This window comes from Micropterus salmoides, unplaced genomic scaffold (assembly GCF_014851395.1).
Source record: "Micropterus salmoides isolate LMB-PRFRI ecotype aquatic unplaced genomic scaffold, ASM1485139v1 Ms_hic_scaffold_22, whole genome shotgun sequence".
Classification (NCBI taxonomy): domain Eukaryota; kingdom Metazoa; phylum Chordata; class Actinopteri; order Centrarchiformes; family Centrarchidae; genus Micropterus; species Micropterus salmoides.
The window spans coordinates 22,317,774-22,332,327 of record NW_024041373.1 but is presented as its reverse complement, the minus strand read 5'-3'; the positions used below and the strand labels follow the sequence as shown (position 1 = coordinate 22,332,327).

The 14,554-nt window shown below is 40.6% G+C and overlaps 1 protein-coding gene across 7 annotated transcripts in view; it reads right to left on the bottom strand.

The window, feature by feature from the left end:
* The window catches only part of LOC119917478 (girdin-like), a 69,612-nt gene that overhangs the window by 34,653 nt on the left and 20,405 nt on the right, over nucleotides 1-14,554 (bottom strand). For all 7 annotated transcript variants that reach the window (XR_005447286.1, XR_005447287.1, XM_038737827.1 and 4 more), the window contains exon 4: nucleotides 5,198-5,267. Coding sequence is in view for 5 of the 7 variants with exons in the window: in XM_038737827.1 (XP_038593755.1) it covers nucleotides 5,198-5,267 (70 nt within the window). In the remaining 2 variants the exon portion in view is untranslated. The remainder of the gene's footprint in view (nucleotides 1-5,197; nucleotides 5,268-14,554) is intronic.

Genomic DNA, 14,554 nt, shown 5'->3' with positions numbered 1-14,554 from the left:
TGGTGTGTGTGTGTGTTACACTGACTAAGTTGTGTGGTATGGTATATGCAAGTTGTGAGCATCTGTGTATATAGTAGGACTTTGTGTTTTTCATTTTCGGAGCGGAGCACTGTGTGTGTGTGCGCGTGTGTGTGTCTGTGATAAGCCAGCTCATCATGTGGCCCAGGGGGCAGTGAGTGCTGTCCGGCTCTTAAAATAAATAAATCCAGATTAGTGACAGCATGATTTCTGTGTAGGGAGGTCTGTATGCCTGTAATGGGCCAATCATCACAGCAGGAACAGCTCAACAGCAGACATAAAGGAGGAAGACAATTATGACCAACAATGATTTTACACTTTGTGGGATTTTTGAAAATCAAATTAAATGAAGAAAACTACTTCAACATTATCGCAAATTTTATATTTATATATAAATAAATATGTGAGTCGAATGTGTAAAGCGCCCCTTTAGAAAGCAACAAACAGATGACCGAGCAGTGTGCCAAATCAAAATTTGACAGGAAATGACATTTATTGACAGCATGTTTTCATCAATTCTACAGAATCCACCACACAATCAAATCCATCTCCCTTCCCTTGTTCACCTTGAATCAAATCATCACTGATAAGGGATAGAAACCTGCCGTTGCACTGCTCTCTACAGACTGAAACTTTGATATGTTATATATGGTCATGGCCCAATCAGTGATGTCATAGGAGGTTATTTGGCCTTATAAGCTGGTGGAAAACTGAAGCTTTGCAGCAGCCGTTTTCCTCTGTATGCTATTTCACTGATGATTCACCCATTAAGACTAATGGCTAATGCTAGGAGGATGTTTCATGATATGGAAATTCAGCTGTAATTGTATTTGTTGGGTACTGCAGCAAAGGGAAGATGATGAATTTTTCTGGGTCTCAGGGAAATTTTCTAGCTGTGTGCCAGGTAGGCTTGGAGTGCTATCAATCAAGCGGATGTCACTGTTTTGTGCTGAGTCAGTCTTGGTCCATAACAGGAAAAAGTACATTCACGATATAAGAAGAAATATTCAACATATAAAAGAGAATGAGGGAATTTGGACCTGAAAGGATGACTGTAGATAAAAGTTAATTCTCACGGCTGCGGGGCTTAATGGCACGCTATTAGAGCCATAGGAACCTATTCTAGTCAGGGAAGGGATTTAGCTCAGAATATCTACTGGAGAAACGAAGGAGAGATAAGGGACCTCATAGGATAAATAATTTATACACATGGAGTGGGAGAACAAGAGGAAGAAAAGGTAAGAGGCAGAGATGAAAGGAAAAAAGACAAAAGAGGGAAAGCACCACAGAGCACAAGCAACACAAACACATGGGAGGGTTATAGTAACAGAGAAACCAAGAAAGAGAGCAGGAAGAAGACAAAGAGGCATGGTTGAAAATAAGACATCTCCCTCTAGCAGCAGCAACGAGGCTTAAAGAAGGCGCTACACGTCTTCTCTGCTAGCCTCATCTTTTCTCTGTCCCTTTTCCCCTTCTTACACACTCATTTCATCCATCCATTAATTCTCTGCAACACACATCCACCCATCCTTCCTTCCTTCAACATTGTTACATATCATCTGCGCCTCTGAGTGTTTGCCTTCACTCATCTAGGTTTCCTTTTTCCACCTCGTCCCCCCCCTCCCCCCCCATCCTTCTACCAGCACACAAGAGGTCAGACGGACAGTGACTAACCCTTCTTCCTGCAATGCCATTGTTAATCTGCGTGCAAGGATGTGAGTGAAGCAGAAGAAAAACAAAAATGTGAGTTTGCGTGCATGTGCAATGAATTGCTACAGCCCTCTCCTCTGCCATGATGAATAGAATCATTCAGGACCCGATGACTTGCATGTCAGTGGTGAAACTGGTACAAGCAATCTGATATTGCCTTGACAGCATGCCAGAGTATATTCAACCCATCTCAACTGGAGCAGAGGACAGAGTTGGTTTAACATTATTTTCAGATTTATTTTAGGGCATTTGCACGCAACCCAGTCTGCCTTCACACAATGAACACTGACCTGGTTTAAGCTTATCATAAAAAATATATTATATATATATATATAAAAAAAACTAAATATGAAAAATTGGCCTTTTCTCCTGTTTATCTTCATATTATCTTTTTCATAACTTTCAAGGCCAAACCCGGACACACACACAAACAATTCTGTCTATTCTATTCTTTCTTATGGAGACACAAGACGCCACTACGCTTTCAAAACAGACTGTAAACACACCAAATATTCGCCTGCACACATAGAACACTGTTTTCAAGCAAAAATAGCAGACCTGACTTTTTTTTCCCTGAACTACTCACCACACACGACAAGCCCTTCACTTTATACTTATCAGCTGTCAACAGTTGTCTTTCCAGTTGTCGCTACAGTTAAAAAAGATTTTAACAGCAACAATAAGGAGCAAAGAGCTCATTGAGAGGTGCTTTCATTTAAAACCATGTTTTGATTTGTGTCATCCATAGGTTTGTAGTTATAAAATGTATTTATAAAAGATTTATTTATAAAATCTAGATTGCACCTGAAATTTGTCAATGGCAGTCTGTTTGTCTGTGCAGTGTTCTCCTTCAGTACTAGTAGTGACCTGAGACTATATGGTTTTGTAGTCAATCACTGTTGCAGACTAAAGTTATGCAATAACAACATAAATGGCAGCAACAGACTCACGTCAAGCAGCTACATACAAGCAAATAAATCAGAAATTTTGGCCTGAGAGTCCAACACTGATGGTCACAAACATATTTGAGGGGAAAGTATTAAGTTTTCAGATCAATGCTGAAAATTCACAGGCTTTAAGGCAGACTAAACAGAGGTGGTTCTCTCTCTCTCTCTGTGTGTATGTGTGTGTGTGTGTATATATATATATATATATATATATATATATATATATATATATATATAATATATATATATATATATATATATATACACACACACACACACACACACACATATACATACATACATACACACACTAAACACTACTTGCATGCACAAGGGAGGGTGTGTGTGCACATTCACTGTGCGTGTATATACACAAGGCAGACTAAGGTAAATCTGAGCCTGGGGTGGTACTACAGTGCATTCCCACTGTTCTCTGTTTTGAAAACACCCCTCCCCCATCCACACACTAAACGTGCATGCACACACACACACACAAACATGCACAGTCGTCCCCTGCCCCCTAATGAGAGCATAATAAAAGCCACATGGCCAATGACTTTCAGCTGGCAGCCGCTGAGCCAGAGAGCCAGACTCCATAGCTACCGCTGGTCGGACTGGATGATTATCTGACAAGCTAGAGGGTAAAGGGTAAAAGAAACCCTGAGGAATGCAGTCTAATGCTTTCTGCCTGCTCTGGTCCACTTGCTCGGCGCTGCCCTCCACTCTTGTCTGCGTCGGGTCGGCTTTTTCACTCAGTACTCACTTCAGCTGTGTGGAAGGTCGTTATACAAGGCTGTAGAGCAGTAGTACAAGGTGGTGTACATGCAGTAGATCATCAGAAATGTACTGCTGTGAAATATTCAAGCAGTAGACACAATTTGGGGAGTTTGGGAGAGAATCCCTCTTGGTTTCACAATGACTAGACTGGGTTATTATGGGAAGCAGCACTGAAAGGCATGACTAAAATGCCAAATTAAAGCTGTTTAAGAGTTATAATGTATGCTGCAGATGATTGATATCACCAGTAATTTAACAAATATTTAGAATAACCCATTAAAATACTTTTATACTGCAATAACCTATTTACTAAAGGATCGTGTCGACAGTTTGGTTTTCGTCTTAAATGATGAAAACGTCTTTTTACTGTTACTTTGGCATGACACTTTCACATCACTAAGGTAAATTAACAACCAAGTCAAACACAACAGCGCACTCCAATGTGTGTACTCAGTGCAGCCTCCTGTTGTTCGTTTATTTACCCTGCATGCTCTCTGGGTGCGTACGAAAATTAAAGCAGTAACTGTGACCAGTGAAAAGCGATGAAAAGCCAAAAATAACAGCAATGGCTGTGGTGAAAGTGTGATAAAAGGCTGCTGAGGGAGGACAGGGATTTAGAAGCCATTTCATCTGCTTAAAAAAAGTTACAGATTTCCTTCAACAAGCTCTGCAAGCTGAGCCTGGAAACAATTCACCTTGAAGAACTCATGACTGTATTTGCAGAGATGTTCACAAAAGCTAAGAGTCTTTGTGTGGGCACTCCTTTCCAAAAGTAAAACAACCAATCAAATGAGCTTGTAGTGGTTTAGCTAATGTTCTGCAGTGGGAGATATTTTGCCAATAATAATTATACAGTTTTACTTTAATCCATAAAAACCTTTTATTTCCACACTGCTACTAGTTATCTTCTCTCCTCAGTGGCTTCATCAAGGTCACACAGAAATATCAAGTTTCGCTTGGGGCTGCAGAGGTTAAACTGCTCAAAAATATTTTCCCAAAATGCGACACTCGACTACTGCTGCTTTAAGGTTGCCTCAGACATATCAAATAGCATGGCTGGGTACAGAAGATCAAAGTTTTGTTGAAAAATGGTTAAGTAATTTTGACACTTCAGGTAATAGACAAATGAAGGCAAACCAAATATGTAGATTTCTATCTTCTTAGATCTTCATTATACCTTGGCAGGGGTATTTTACGTTAAGGTTTACTTTTAACTGTTCTTGTAAAGGACATAGTGACACTATTAAGCACTCAACATTGTTTTGGCTTAGAATGTAGGTCCCAGACCATTTTAGCATCATTAATAGTTTTAAACGGTTCCATTTGTCTTTGTTCTTTATAGGCTAGATCAATGTGACCAAAATTTGGATTCCGTCCTTGAAACCAATCCATTAATCTATTTCCCATCACCTCAACAACAAAATCAGAATGTTTCGCTGTATTTTATCAAGTCCCCTTTTATTCTGCAATCATGTCAAATTTGTATTGCCGTGGGTTAGAAATGCCGGTCAAATCGACAGCACATCATCATCATCATCATCATCATCATCATCATCATCATCATCATGATGTAGTGACAAAAGGACTTCAACACTGAATGTTTCCTGCTTGTGAACTGTGCACATGCTTGCTGCCCATGCGATTCAAGAGGTAGATCTTGGAGCAGGTATGGATTATTTTGTGGTTTTGTTTAAGTATTAGTCTGTATAATACTGTGGTAGTCTGTTTAGTACATTGACACTTACCAGACAGAGGGTTCCGGCCCAGTACCAGCACGTTTGGCAAAGGCATCATCACCAGCTGTTGAAGAGTCTCCTGTTACACAAAGAAATTAAAAGAAATTTAGTTTTTAAAATGAATTAGGCATACAAAAATGAAGAGATACAAAACTAAGCCCAAATAACTTAATTATTCAAAAGCAGTTTTTGAGTGTTGGACTTTGTCATTAGGAGTGGGCTTGATCAACATTAAATGGAAGATTTAAACATGTAAAAAGGTATAGTTTACATTTGACTATTGACATAATTGTAATAGCATTATTGTTGGACATAACATGAGCTTACTATGATAAGATTTTTAGCATTCTACATGTGTACTTTAGCTAAGAAAGCAGAGGGTTTCAGTGCACATTTGAGACAGCTTTCAGCATTAGAGTAAGAACACTATAACGACAATCCTCAGGGCTTTGACAGTGTGAAAGGCTTTGACTGTAATATCATATTCAGTCAAAATGGTTATAGTGAATGGCAGGCCTAAGGCACACTTTTGTAACAGTGTTACAGCGTGGGCGAGTTGTAGACCATCAAGACAGCCAAGGGGGCAGTAAAATTAACAGTATCAATCGCTTACGGTGGACAAGAGTAGTGGTCTCCTGTGCAAAGGTGATATCATCCTGTGTGTGTGTGTTTGTTTGTGTGTGAGTGTGGTGATGCAAGTGAAATAAGTATTCATGTGGTTAAATTGCTGGTGTGGGTTTTGCTGCAAGGCAAACTACATTCACATGTCAATCACAAAAACCAAAATGAAACCAAGAGCTGCAACTTACAACATTAATGCAGACACACACATATATTTACAGACACACAGGATGGGCAGAACATTAGTTATTAGTGGTGATGTTTTGGTTTGTCAAATCATATTATGGGCACTGCAATAGGGCACAAACAAGCTACTTGCAACAACAAATTACTTACACTCATGTCTTTACATACTTACCTTGTCTAAACCTTTCAGTAGGTAACATGAGGCAGTGTATTCACTTAAAAACAACCAGAATAGCCATTTGGTAAGGTGATGCATAATAAGTCATACATGGAGGCTATAACGCAACAGCCTGCCAAAATATTTTTATAATCCTAACCTTTAGAGCAGTATAAACCAAAGCAAACCAGAGTTGCTTTGAAAAGAAAAGCTGTTTTTTTTAATGCAGTAAAGACTGCAGGTCAGCTAACTTCAATATTTCATGTCTACCTGATGGCAGAGAGCAGTTTGAACTCAGCTGACCCGATGGTTCAACTTATCTATGCAGGTTCCTGCTGATGTCATGACTAAAAAGCTTATATAAGTAAGGGGATTTGTAGAAGCCGCCATAACCATCTGCCCTATACACATTGCATTACCTCATCATGGAGGTAAAGAGGGGCAGGAAATCTGACATCATTTGGAGGTTTTGACTGGTTAAAAATGGAGCCAAAACTGTGCTGCTTCCAAGCATTCTCAAAATAAGCAACTAAGTAAGTTGACCGAGAGCTAACATACCAAGTCAGAAGACATCGTACTTACTAGGATATTCTTTATGCATCATTGACTTCCAAATTGACTCTACAAGTAACATCCCATCTTTGTCACTCATCTATAAAAGTAGACTGACATGCCCCAACACGATAATTAAAACCGTATGGTCAATAAATGACCATATTTACGTCAATGCAAATGTTAGGAAACATTTTTAAACTTCTAAGGTGCAATTCTCTTCCAAGGTTTTCTTCAACACCATGATTTGGTTCCTCTTTTCTCCCATTATACCTGTGTTTGAACACAATGTGCTTGTTGTTTGAAGAACCCACACGTGTCATTGTTTCCCCATGTCAAGGGAAATTCATTCAGTACAGTTACAAACACAACTTCAGCTATATCCTCCTTATCAGAGCTTCCAGCAGAGGCTGAGGTTGTCCAGACCTTTGTTGTCAGTTTGATTTTATGCACAGACAGAAAAACCATTGGTTTACAGAGGAAGATGTGGAGAATGGAGGGGGGGGTAGATTTCCAGTGCATCACTCACATCTGGTTTCAAGCTGATAGTAGCACAGTCTGACAAACAAGGAGCTGAAACTAGACATTATGTATCATGCTGTATTGTGAAATGTTTTTATTAGTTTGTCCATCCCTGTGTTGATGATGGTGGGTCTTTAACCCCCATATATACACACACAAACATTCAGAGATGCTATGCCCCGAGGTGAAGGTCAAAGTTTAGGTCGCACTGATGGGAAGCCACAGTTATTAGGTTGGGAGCATGGTTGCCATGGTTTATCTGTCAGTGGTGATAAGAGCACTGACCCCGGGTGCTCTGTCTGTGGTGTGTTAGGAGTCTAACCTTGGCAAGAAAAAGCCAGACAATGAGACTCTGACTTATTCAGATATGTAATTAAGATATTTTATTCAGAGCAGATTATACTGGTCTTAATAATAAAGTTATCTGTTCTGTGAGTAAAGCTATGGAAATACCAACCAAATGTTAATTATGAATAAATAAATGCATAGACATTTGCAAATATGGTGGTAGCAAAAACACTGATTTATCATATAACAAATTATTATTATCATCCTTATTATTATTATGTGACCCTGATACTGATGATGACTAATATCAGGCAGCTCCAGTCAGACTGAGACAGATTGACTCAACAAGCATCAGACAGAATAATCAGTGTAGCTCAGACAGCTGCAGTTGGTGTCTCACAGAGAAGCATTTGGTGTGCCTGACAGCCAATCCACCATGTCCAACTCATGACAGCAACTTTGGGCAGAATCAGCAAAGACTAAAAAGGGCAAAGAAACCAAAATCTGCAGCAAAAAACTACAGATCCTACAGTTACCCTGATATCTGAAGTTATCGGACATCCCCCAAGTTGGTGTCCTTAATCAATTTCAGAGAAACAGATTCCTTTTATGATACAAACCTCCAAGCCTAGGAACTGGCTCAGGGAAAAGCTGACTTGTTAATTCTTCCAAGTCACATTTGTTGTATGTGTGTTGCCATGACAAACAGAAGAGCTTTGTTTTCACATATATTGCAAACTGCTAATTGTGCTTTTAACTTTGTAGAAAATGATGAGTCACCACCGCGAAGAGAACTCCTGTACTTTTAGTTTGGCAAAAACACACACACACACACCTTCTTCACAACCAACTGTCCCACTTCTGACCACTGCTTCCCATCAACACACGCTCACACCTGTCCCCTTGAATGGCAGCATGTGCTGTGCAAGCACGACATTTCAGGCTGTGCTTTTTTCCCCCCTGTCAGACTCTTTTCATACCACCCAAGCATAATGTAATGACAACTCACTTTAAATAAAAAAAAATAAAATAAAAAAAACACAACACTACCGGTTCACACTGCAAGGGAGTCTAATATGTATCTTGTACTGAACACAAGTGCAGGGCAAAAAATATAGTAAAGGCTTCGCTTCAGTGTAGGTGTCGCTTGTTACACAAACATGTGGTACTCTTGTTCCAACCACAAATGCTTAATTTAAACTGATTTCCCCTCTTTTCAGTTAAAGAGAAATGAGGAATTATCTGTACTGTGCAGAGTGAGAGGCTTAGTGCAACACTGTCTATTCAGCACCAGATTTCCTTGCCTTCTCAAGGGTCCATTGACCTGTTCTTGTTAGTCTGTGCTTTTCTGATCTGCCCAGGTGTTAGCTCTGAGCTTTCAGGAAAATAAATTGGACAATATGAGCTTATGATGCCTTTCCTCTTATTTGTTGACAGAAGACAGACTGTAACACTACAGAACTACAGGGATTGGACAATGAAACTGAAACACCTGGTTTTAGACCACAATAATTTATTAGTATGGTGTAGGGCCTCCTTTTGCGGCCAATACAGCGTCAATTCGTCTTGGGAATGACATACACAAGTCCTGCACAGTGGTCAGAGGGATTTTAAGCCATTCTTCTTGCAGGATAGTGGCCAGGTCACGACGTGATGCTGGTGGAGGAAAATGTTTCCTGACTCGCTCCTCCAAAACACCCCAAAGTGGCTCAATATTATTTAGATCTGGTGACTGTGCAGGCCATGGGAGATGTTCAACTTCACTTGCATGTTCATCAAACCAATCTTTCACCTGTGTGTATTGGTGCATTGTCATCCTGATACACGGCACCTCCTTCAGGATACAATGTTTGAACCATTGGATGCACATGGTCCTCCAGAATGGTTCGGTAGTCCTTGGCAGTGACGCGCCCATCTAGCACAAGTATGGGGCCAAGGGAATGCCATGATATGGCAGCCCAAACCATCACTGATCCACCCCCATGCTTCACTCTGGGCATGCAACAGTCTGGGTGGTACGCTTCTTTGGGGCTTCTCCACACCGTAACTCTCCCGGATGTGGGGAAAACAGTAAAGGCGGACTCATCAGTGAACAATACATGTTTCACATTGTCCACATCCCAAGATTTGTGCTCCTTGCACCATTGAAACCAACGTTTGGCATTGGCACGAGTGACCAAAGGTTTGGCTATAGCAGCCCGGCCGTGTATATTGACCCTGTGGAGCTCCCGACGGACAGTTTTGGTGCCGTGATTTGGGCAGCCGTGGTTTTATGTTTTTTGGATACAATCCGGGTTAGCACCCGAACATCCCTTTCAGACAGCTTCCTCTTGCGTCCACAGTTAATCCTGTTGGATGTGGTTCGTCCTTCTTGGTGGTATGCTGACATTACCCTGGATACATCACAAAGACTTGCTGTCTTGGTCACAGATGCGCCAGCAAGACGTGCACCAACAATTTGTCCTCTTTTGAACTCTGGTATGTCACCCATAATGTTGTGTGCATTGCAATATTTTGAGCAAAACTGTGCTCTTACCCTGCTAATTGGACCTTCACAGTCTGCTCTTATTGGTTCAATGTGCAATTAATGAAGATTGGCCACCAGGCTGGTCCAATTTAGCCATGAAACCTCCCACACTAAAATGAGAGGCGTCTCAGTTTCATTGTCCAACCCCTGTAATGCAGACTAGATGCTTGATCATGGTCATCGCGCTAACACCACTGTGTGTTGCACTGCACAGCACGGTCACCGCTTTCTCTCTCCCACGTCTTGTTCATATTATGCCAAATGGAGAGGGAAATTAACTCACTAGTTTCAAACTACAGGGTTCCAACTGCTTAAGGTATTGGAGATAAAAGGAAATAGCTAAAAGAAATAGGTCACCAATAAGACCAACCACCATGTTGATGAAATGGATTGATTGTACACTACAAACATAGAATTATATAGTATGCTGCTAGTCAGATCGTGTACATAAAGGGCTGTATTTTTGAAAGATGTGGGTAATAACATGCTTTGAGGATTAAGCTGTAGGCTAATCAACCTAAACTATAGTAGACCAATATGCCTCTTGGATTAGCTGGTGGAGCTTTCATACATTAAACATGATGGACACTGCGGGAGGAGGACTAGCCACCACACTGATCATGTCATGGCGATGTGCTACAAACAGCGAGAGGCATGCATGTACGCGCACACACACACACACACACACACACACACACACACACACAGACTTCAAATGGAAAGCTTTCTCTGCCTCACTGAAGCTGTGACAGCAGAAGTGTCCTTGGCTCAGTCACACAGAGAGGGAGTGAGTGATGAGGGAGAAAATGGAAGAGTGGACGGATGGATGGAAAAAAGACAAAGGAGGAAAGAGAAGACTGAGAGGAACTGAGATGCAGCTTTGATTCCATCACTTCTCACTCCAGGCACGCAGGGCTGAGCTGCCTCCTCCTCTTTCCCTCCTCTTCTCAAACATTTCCCCCCATCCCCCTTTCCTGACACTATATTTCTGTATTATTGATTCCAGCAGATTCACAGCTCCTCAACACCGGCTCCTCTTCCATCCCACAGAGACATTTAGACAGATTGATAGAATGAGGCATTGGTTAAAGGGGAGCTTGTCAAGCACAATGGAATTTACTCATTCAATATATTTTGTCTGTATGCATACAGTGTGCAAAGAAACGCGGTATAAGGCTTGTGCCTTTACTTATGTGTGCTTTTCAAACATTTCTTCTGGAAAGTTAATCTCTTGCATCCTCAATTCAAACCTAACGCTCACAGCTGCAAATGTAATACATGGCAATGGCCGTGCTAAGCTAAATAGTGCGTGTGCTCCTACAGTAGGGAAGCATATACGTGTCTGTTTGTGTTACAGTTGTGTCAGTGGAAAGGTTAGAAAGCTGCACACACACCTCCCGACAACTTCTCCCCATCTATCCACCCAGACACAAGTTCCGCTATAGCTACACAGCTTTAACAGCGGACTAATTGTACTGCTACACTTTGTGTGTGCGTGCGTGCGTACAAGTGTTGCCTGAACCCTGAAAGCCTTAGTCACAGCCATTCTGCAGACATGGAGTGTTACCATAGAAACGAGGAGATGGGTTTATTTTCCCCATGCAAGCGAGTCTGACACACATAGTACAGTACACGTACGCGCACCCCCCCCCCCCCATACCCTCCTGGGTAAGGCACTGCGGACTTCTCTCCTATTGAAAAACTGCAGAGATTATGAACTTGAAAAGGTTATTACCAACAACAATGAGAAGGAGCATGTTTCCTCTTTTTCTCACATCTAAAACACACACACACACACACACACACACACCTCAATACATCCCCTTGAACTGAATCAATGCAATGAAAGCTTCTCCTGCTGTTCAGCACTGTAATAGACCCATAAGAACACACAAAAGGGGTTGGCGCACTGCAGTTCAAGGAGCAACACATTTCTCCAGTAGCTTATTGGATGGATGACTTGAAGGCACACCATTTTTCTCATTCAGACTCAGGAACTAGCATTTTTCACAGGAAAACAACAATGATCTCATGAGTGATTGAATACAGATGCAAGCTGGCTACAAGCAGCAACATTAGGGTTTAAATAATAAGGATAACTCAAAATGTTAATAAAGCTAGACCATTTTGGATTTCTTTAAATCTAAGGTCTCTAATCATTTGTGCAAAGAAGATAAAAAAAAAAAAAAAAAAAAAAAAAGAATGGCCTGTCATGACAATGTCTCCTTAACTTAGAAAGTTCTTGTTCAATTTCATAGTGGAATACTAATGAATAAAACTAATTTGGCCATTCACCTTTTTACTTATCATTTCCTCGAGCTTTTAAGTTAAAGAACAAAATATGGAGAATTAAGAATGCCCTTGTGCAAGCTATTCTACTAAATCATCACATAAGTACTGGTTATGTGCAAATTTCATAAATTAAGTGCAATAAAGCCAACCTGCTTGTTGAACTACTTAATTAATTAGATTGGACCTGACAAAAAAAACCCTCAACAGTTGCTCTTGGCTCAACAGTAAACCAGTGAAAAGAACAGCAATCAGGGTCTACTGTCAGGCCAGATGGACAGATCATCTCTTACACGAGGAGGAGGAGACGACGGGCCATTAACACCGTGTTTCTTTTGTTCTCCGCTGTTATCTATCAGCTAGAGTGCTTCTTACAACAGAGCCCTGAGGCCGAACGAGTGGACGGACGGATCCTGCTGCTCGTCTCAAAATGTGGAGGCAGGTGGGGTGGGGAAGCCTGACCCCTACACCCCTACCCAATCACCCCAGGGCTTGACTTCACACTGTCTGGAAAAGTTCACATATGTCATTCTATGCACTTTAAGTCAGTGTAATTACTGCCCTCTTTAAGGCATAATTCAAATGAAGTTGGATTGTTTTTTTAACTCTAATCTTCTGTTTTAAGTTTAATTTGCTAAATAGCTTTTTAGCACTAAACATGGTGAGCTGCTGTGATAATTGCGTTTTGCAATGATGGTTTACTTAATGTGTTTACTTGGATGTTTGTGTATGTTACAATAAAAAAAAAAATCACTGCGCCTTGTGTTCTTTCAAATGGAGGAGTGACAAATACAGTATAATCACCTTTAAAAGCTAAGTTTTGAATTTTTAAGACTATATTTTATTGATTTTTTAACCACACTCTAGACACAACCCACATGCTCTACTGCAGTGGTGGAAAACAAGAAGAACCACCCAGTTTCTGGCTTCCCCTTGAAACACTGACTCTAAATATAGCACCCTTTTAGCATTTGGGAACCTACTCAACATCAGAACTGCCACAAATTCCCCTTCACATGTACTCTATCCCACTAGGCACACGCAGAAACACACAAAGTAAGTTCTTGCAAAAATGTATGCACACATCGGGACACACTGTTATTTTGGTAAGCCAATGTTCAGTTCCCACTCGAGACTGTGATTATATGATGCGATTGGTGAGTGGGTCTGGGTGTAAGCAGGAACGCTACTGAACATGAAGGTCTTGAATGCTCTAAACACACTGAGGATATCTGTGTACAAATATGTCTCGGAATAAGTGAGTGTTTAAAGTAAGCAGCTAACAAGAAAGCCAGCGGACTAGAATGCTTCACCTTGTGGTTTGTGATCAGAAAAAGTACAATGTATGATTATATTCAGAATGAATCATACCAATGAGAGAAAGCACAAAAGTCCATTTATTGGAGGAAAAAAAACAAACAAAAAAAAAACACCCCATCAGTGGGATGTATTAATGCTTTTCATCTAGCTGAATTAATCTTGCTTGTTTAAATACAGATATTAACCATTAGTGGCACTGCATAATTAAGGATATGGCTAAAGATACGGTTAAATGATAGTCCTTAATATAGTCAGGTATTTGATTAGGGACATTCGTCATGACGTCTAGTAGTAGTCATTTTTAAGTGATTCTGTAATTGTTCTTATTTTGCTGCCAAACATAGCATACAGCGATTCAAAACAAAGCACTGTAATAGTTTTAGGAACAGAACAAAAAATAAATAAGTAGGAGCATATTGTTTATTTTATGGCTTGAGCCAGATATATCCATTTCTAAATCACATCTGAACTGAAATAAATCTCTTGTTTGAGTTGAGTGAGAGAATTTAAGAGTGCTGTTGCCTCTGCAATTGTTTAAAAACCTAGCTAGCTAGTTAGCTAGCTGCTTCAACATCATCAACAGGATATTCAGATGACTGTGCAGCATGTGAGTCTGCATGACAACACACATTTAGCCCGCAGCTACAGGCACATGCCCTACTGAACTGATTTCCTCGTGACTGAGGCTGAAAGGAGCAGCAAGACAAGAAGTCAAAGGGGAATTCCAGACTTCTAAAACAAAGATCTATAGAAAAAATATTTGTATATTTTGAACGGGTTCTAGTTGAGGGCAATAAAAATAACCGCAGGCTTGAGGCAAAAGCTGCAACAACAAGGTTGGAAAATTCTTTTCTCCATTTTTGATGAAGTCAACAACAGCCATCCATTGCTGCAATATGTTGCA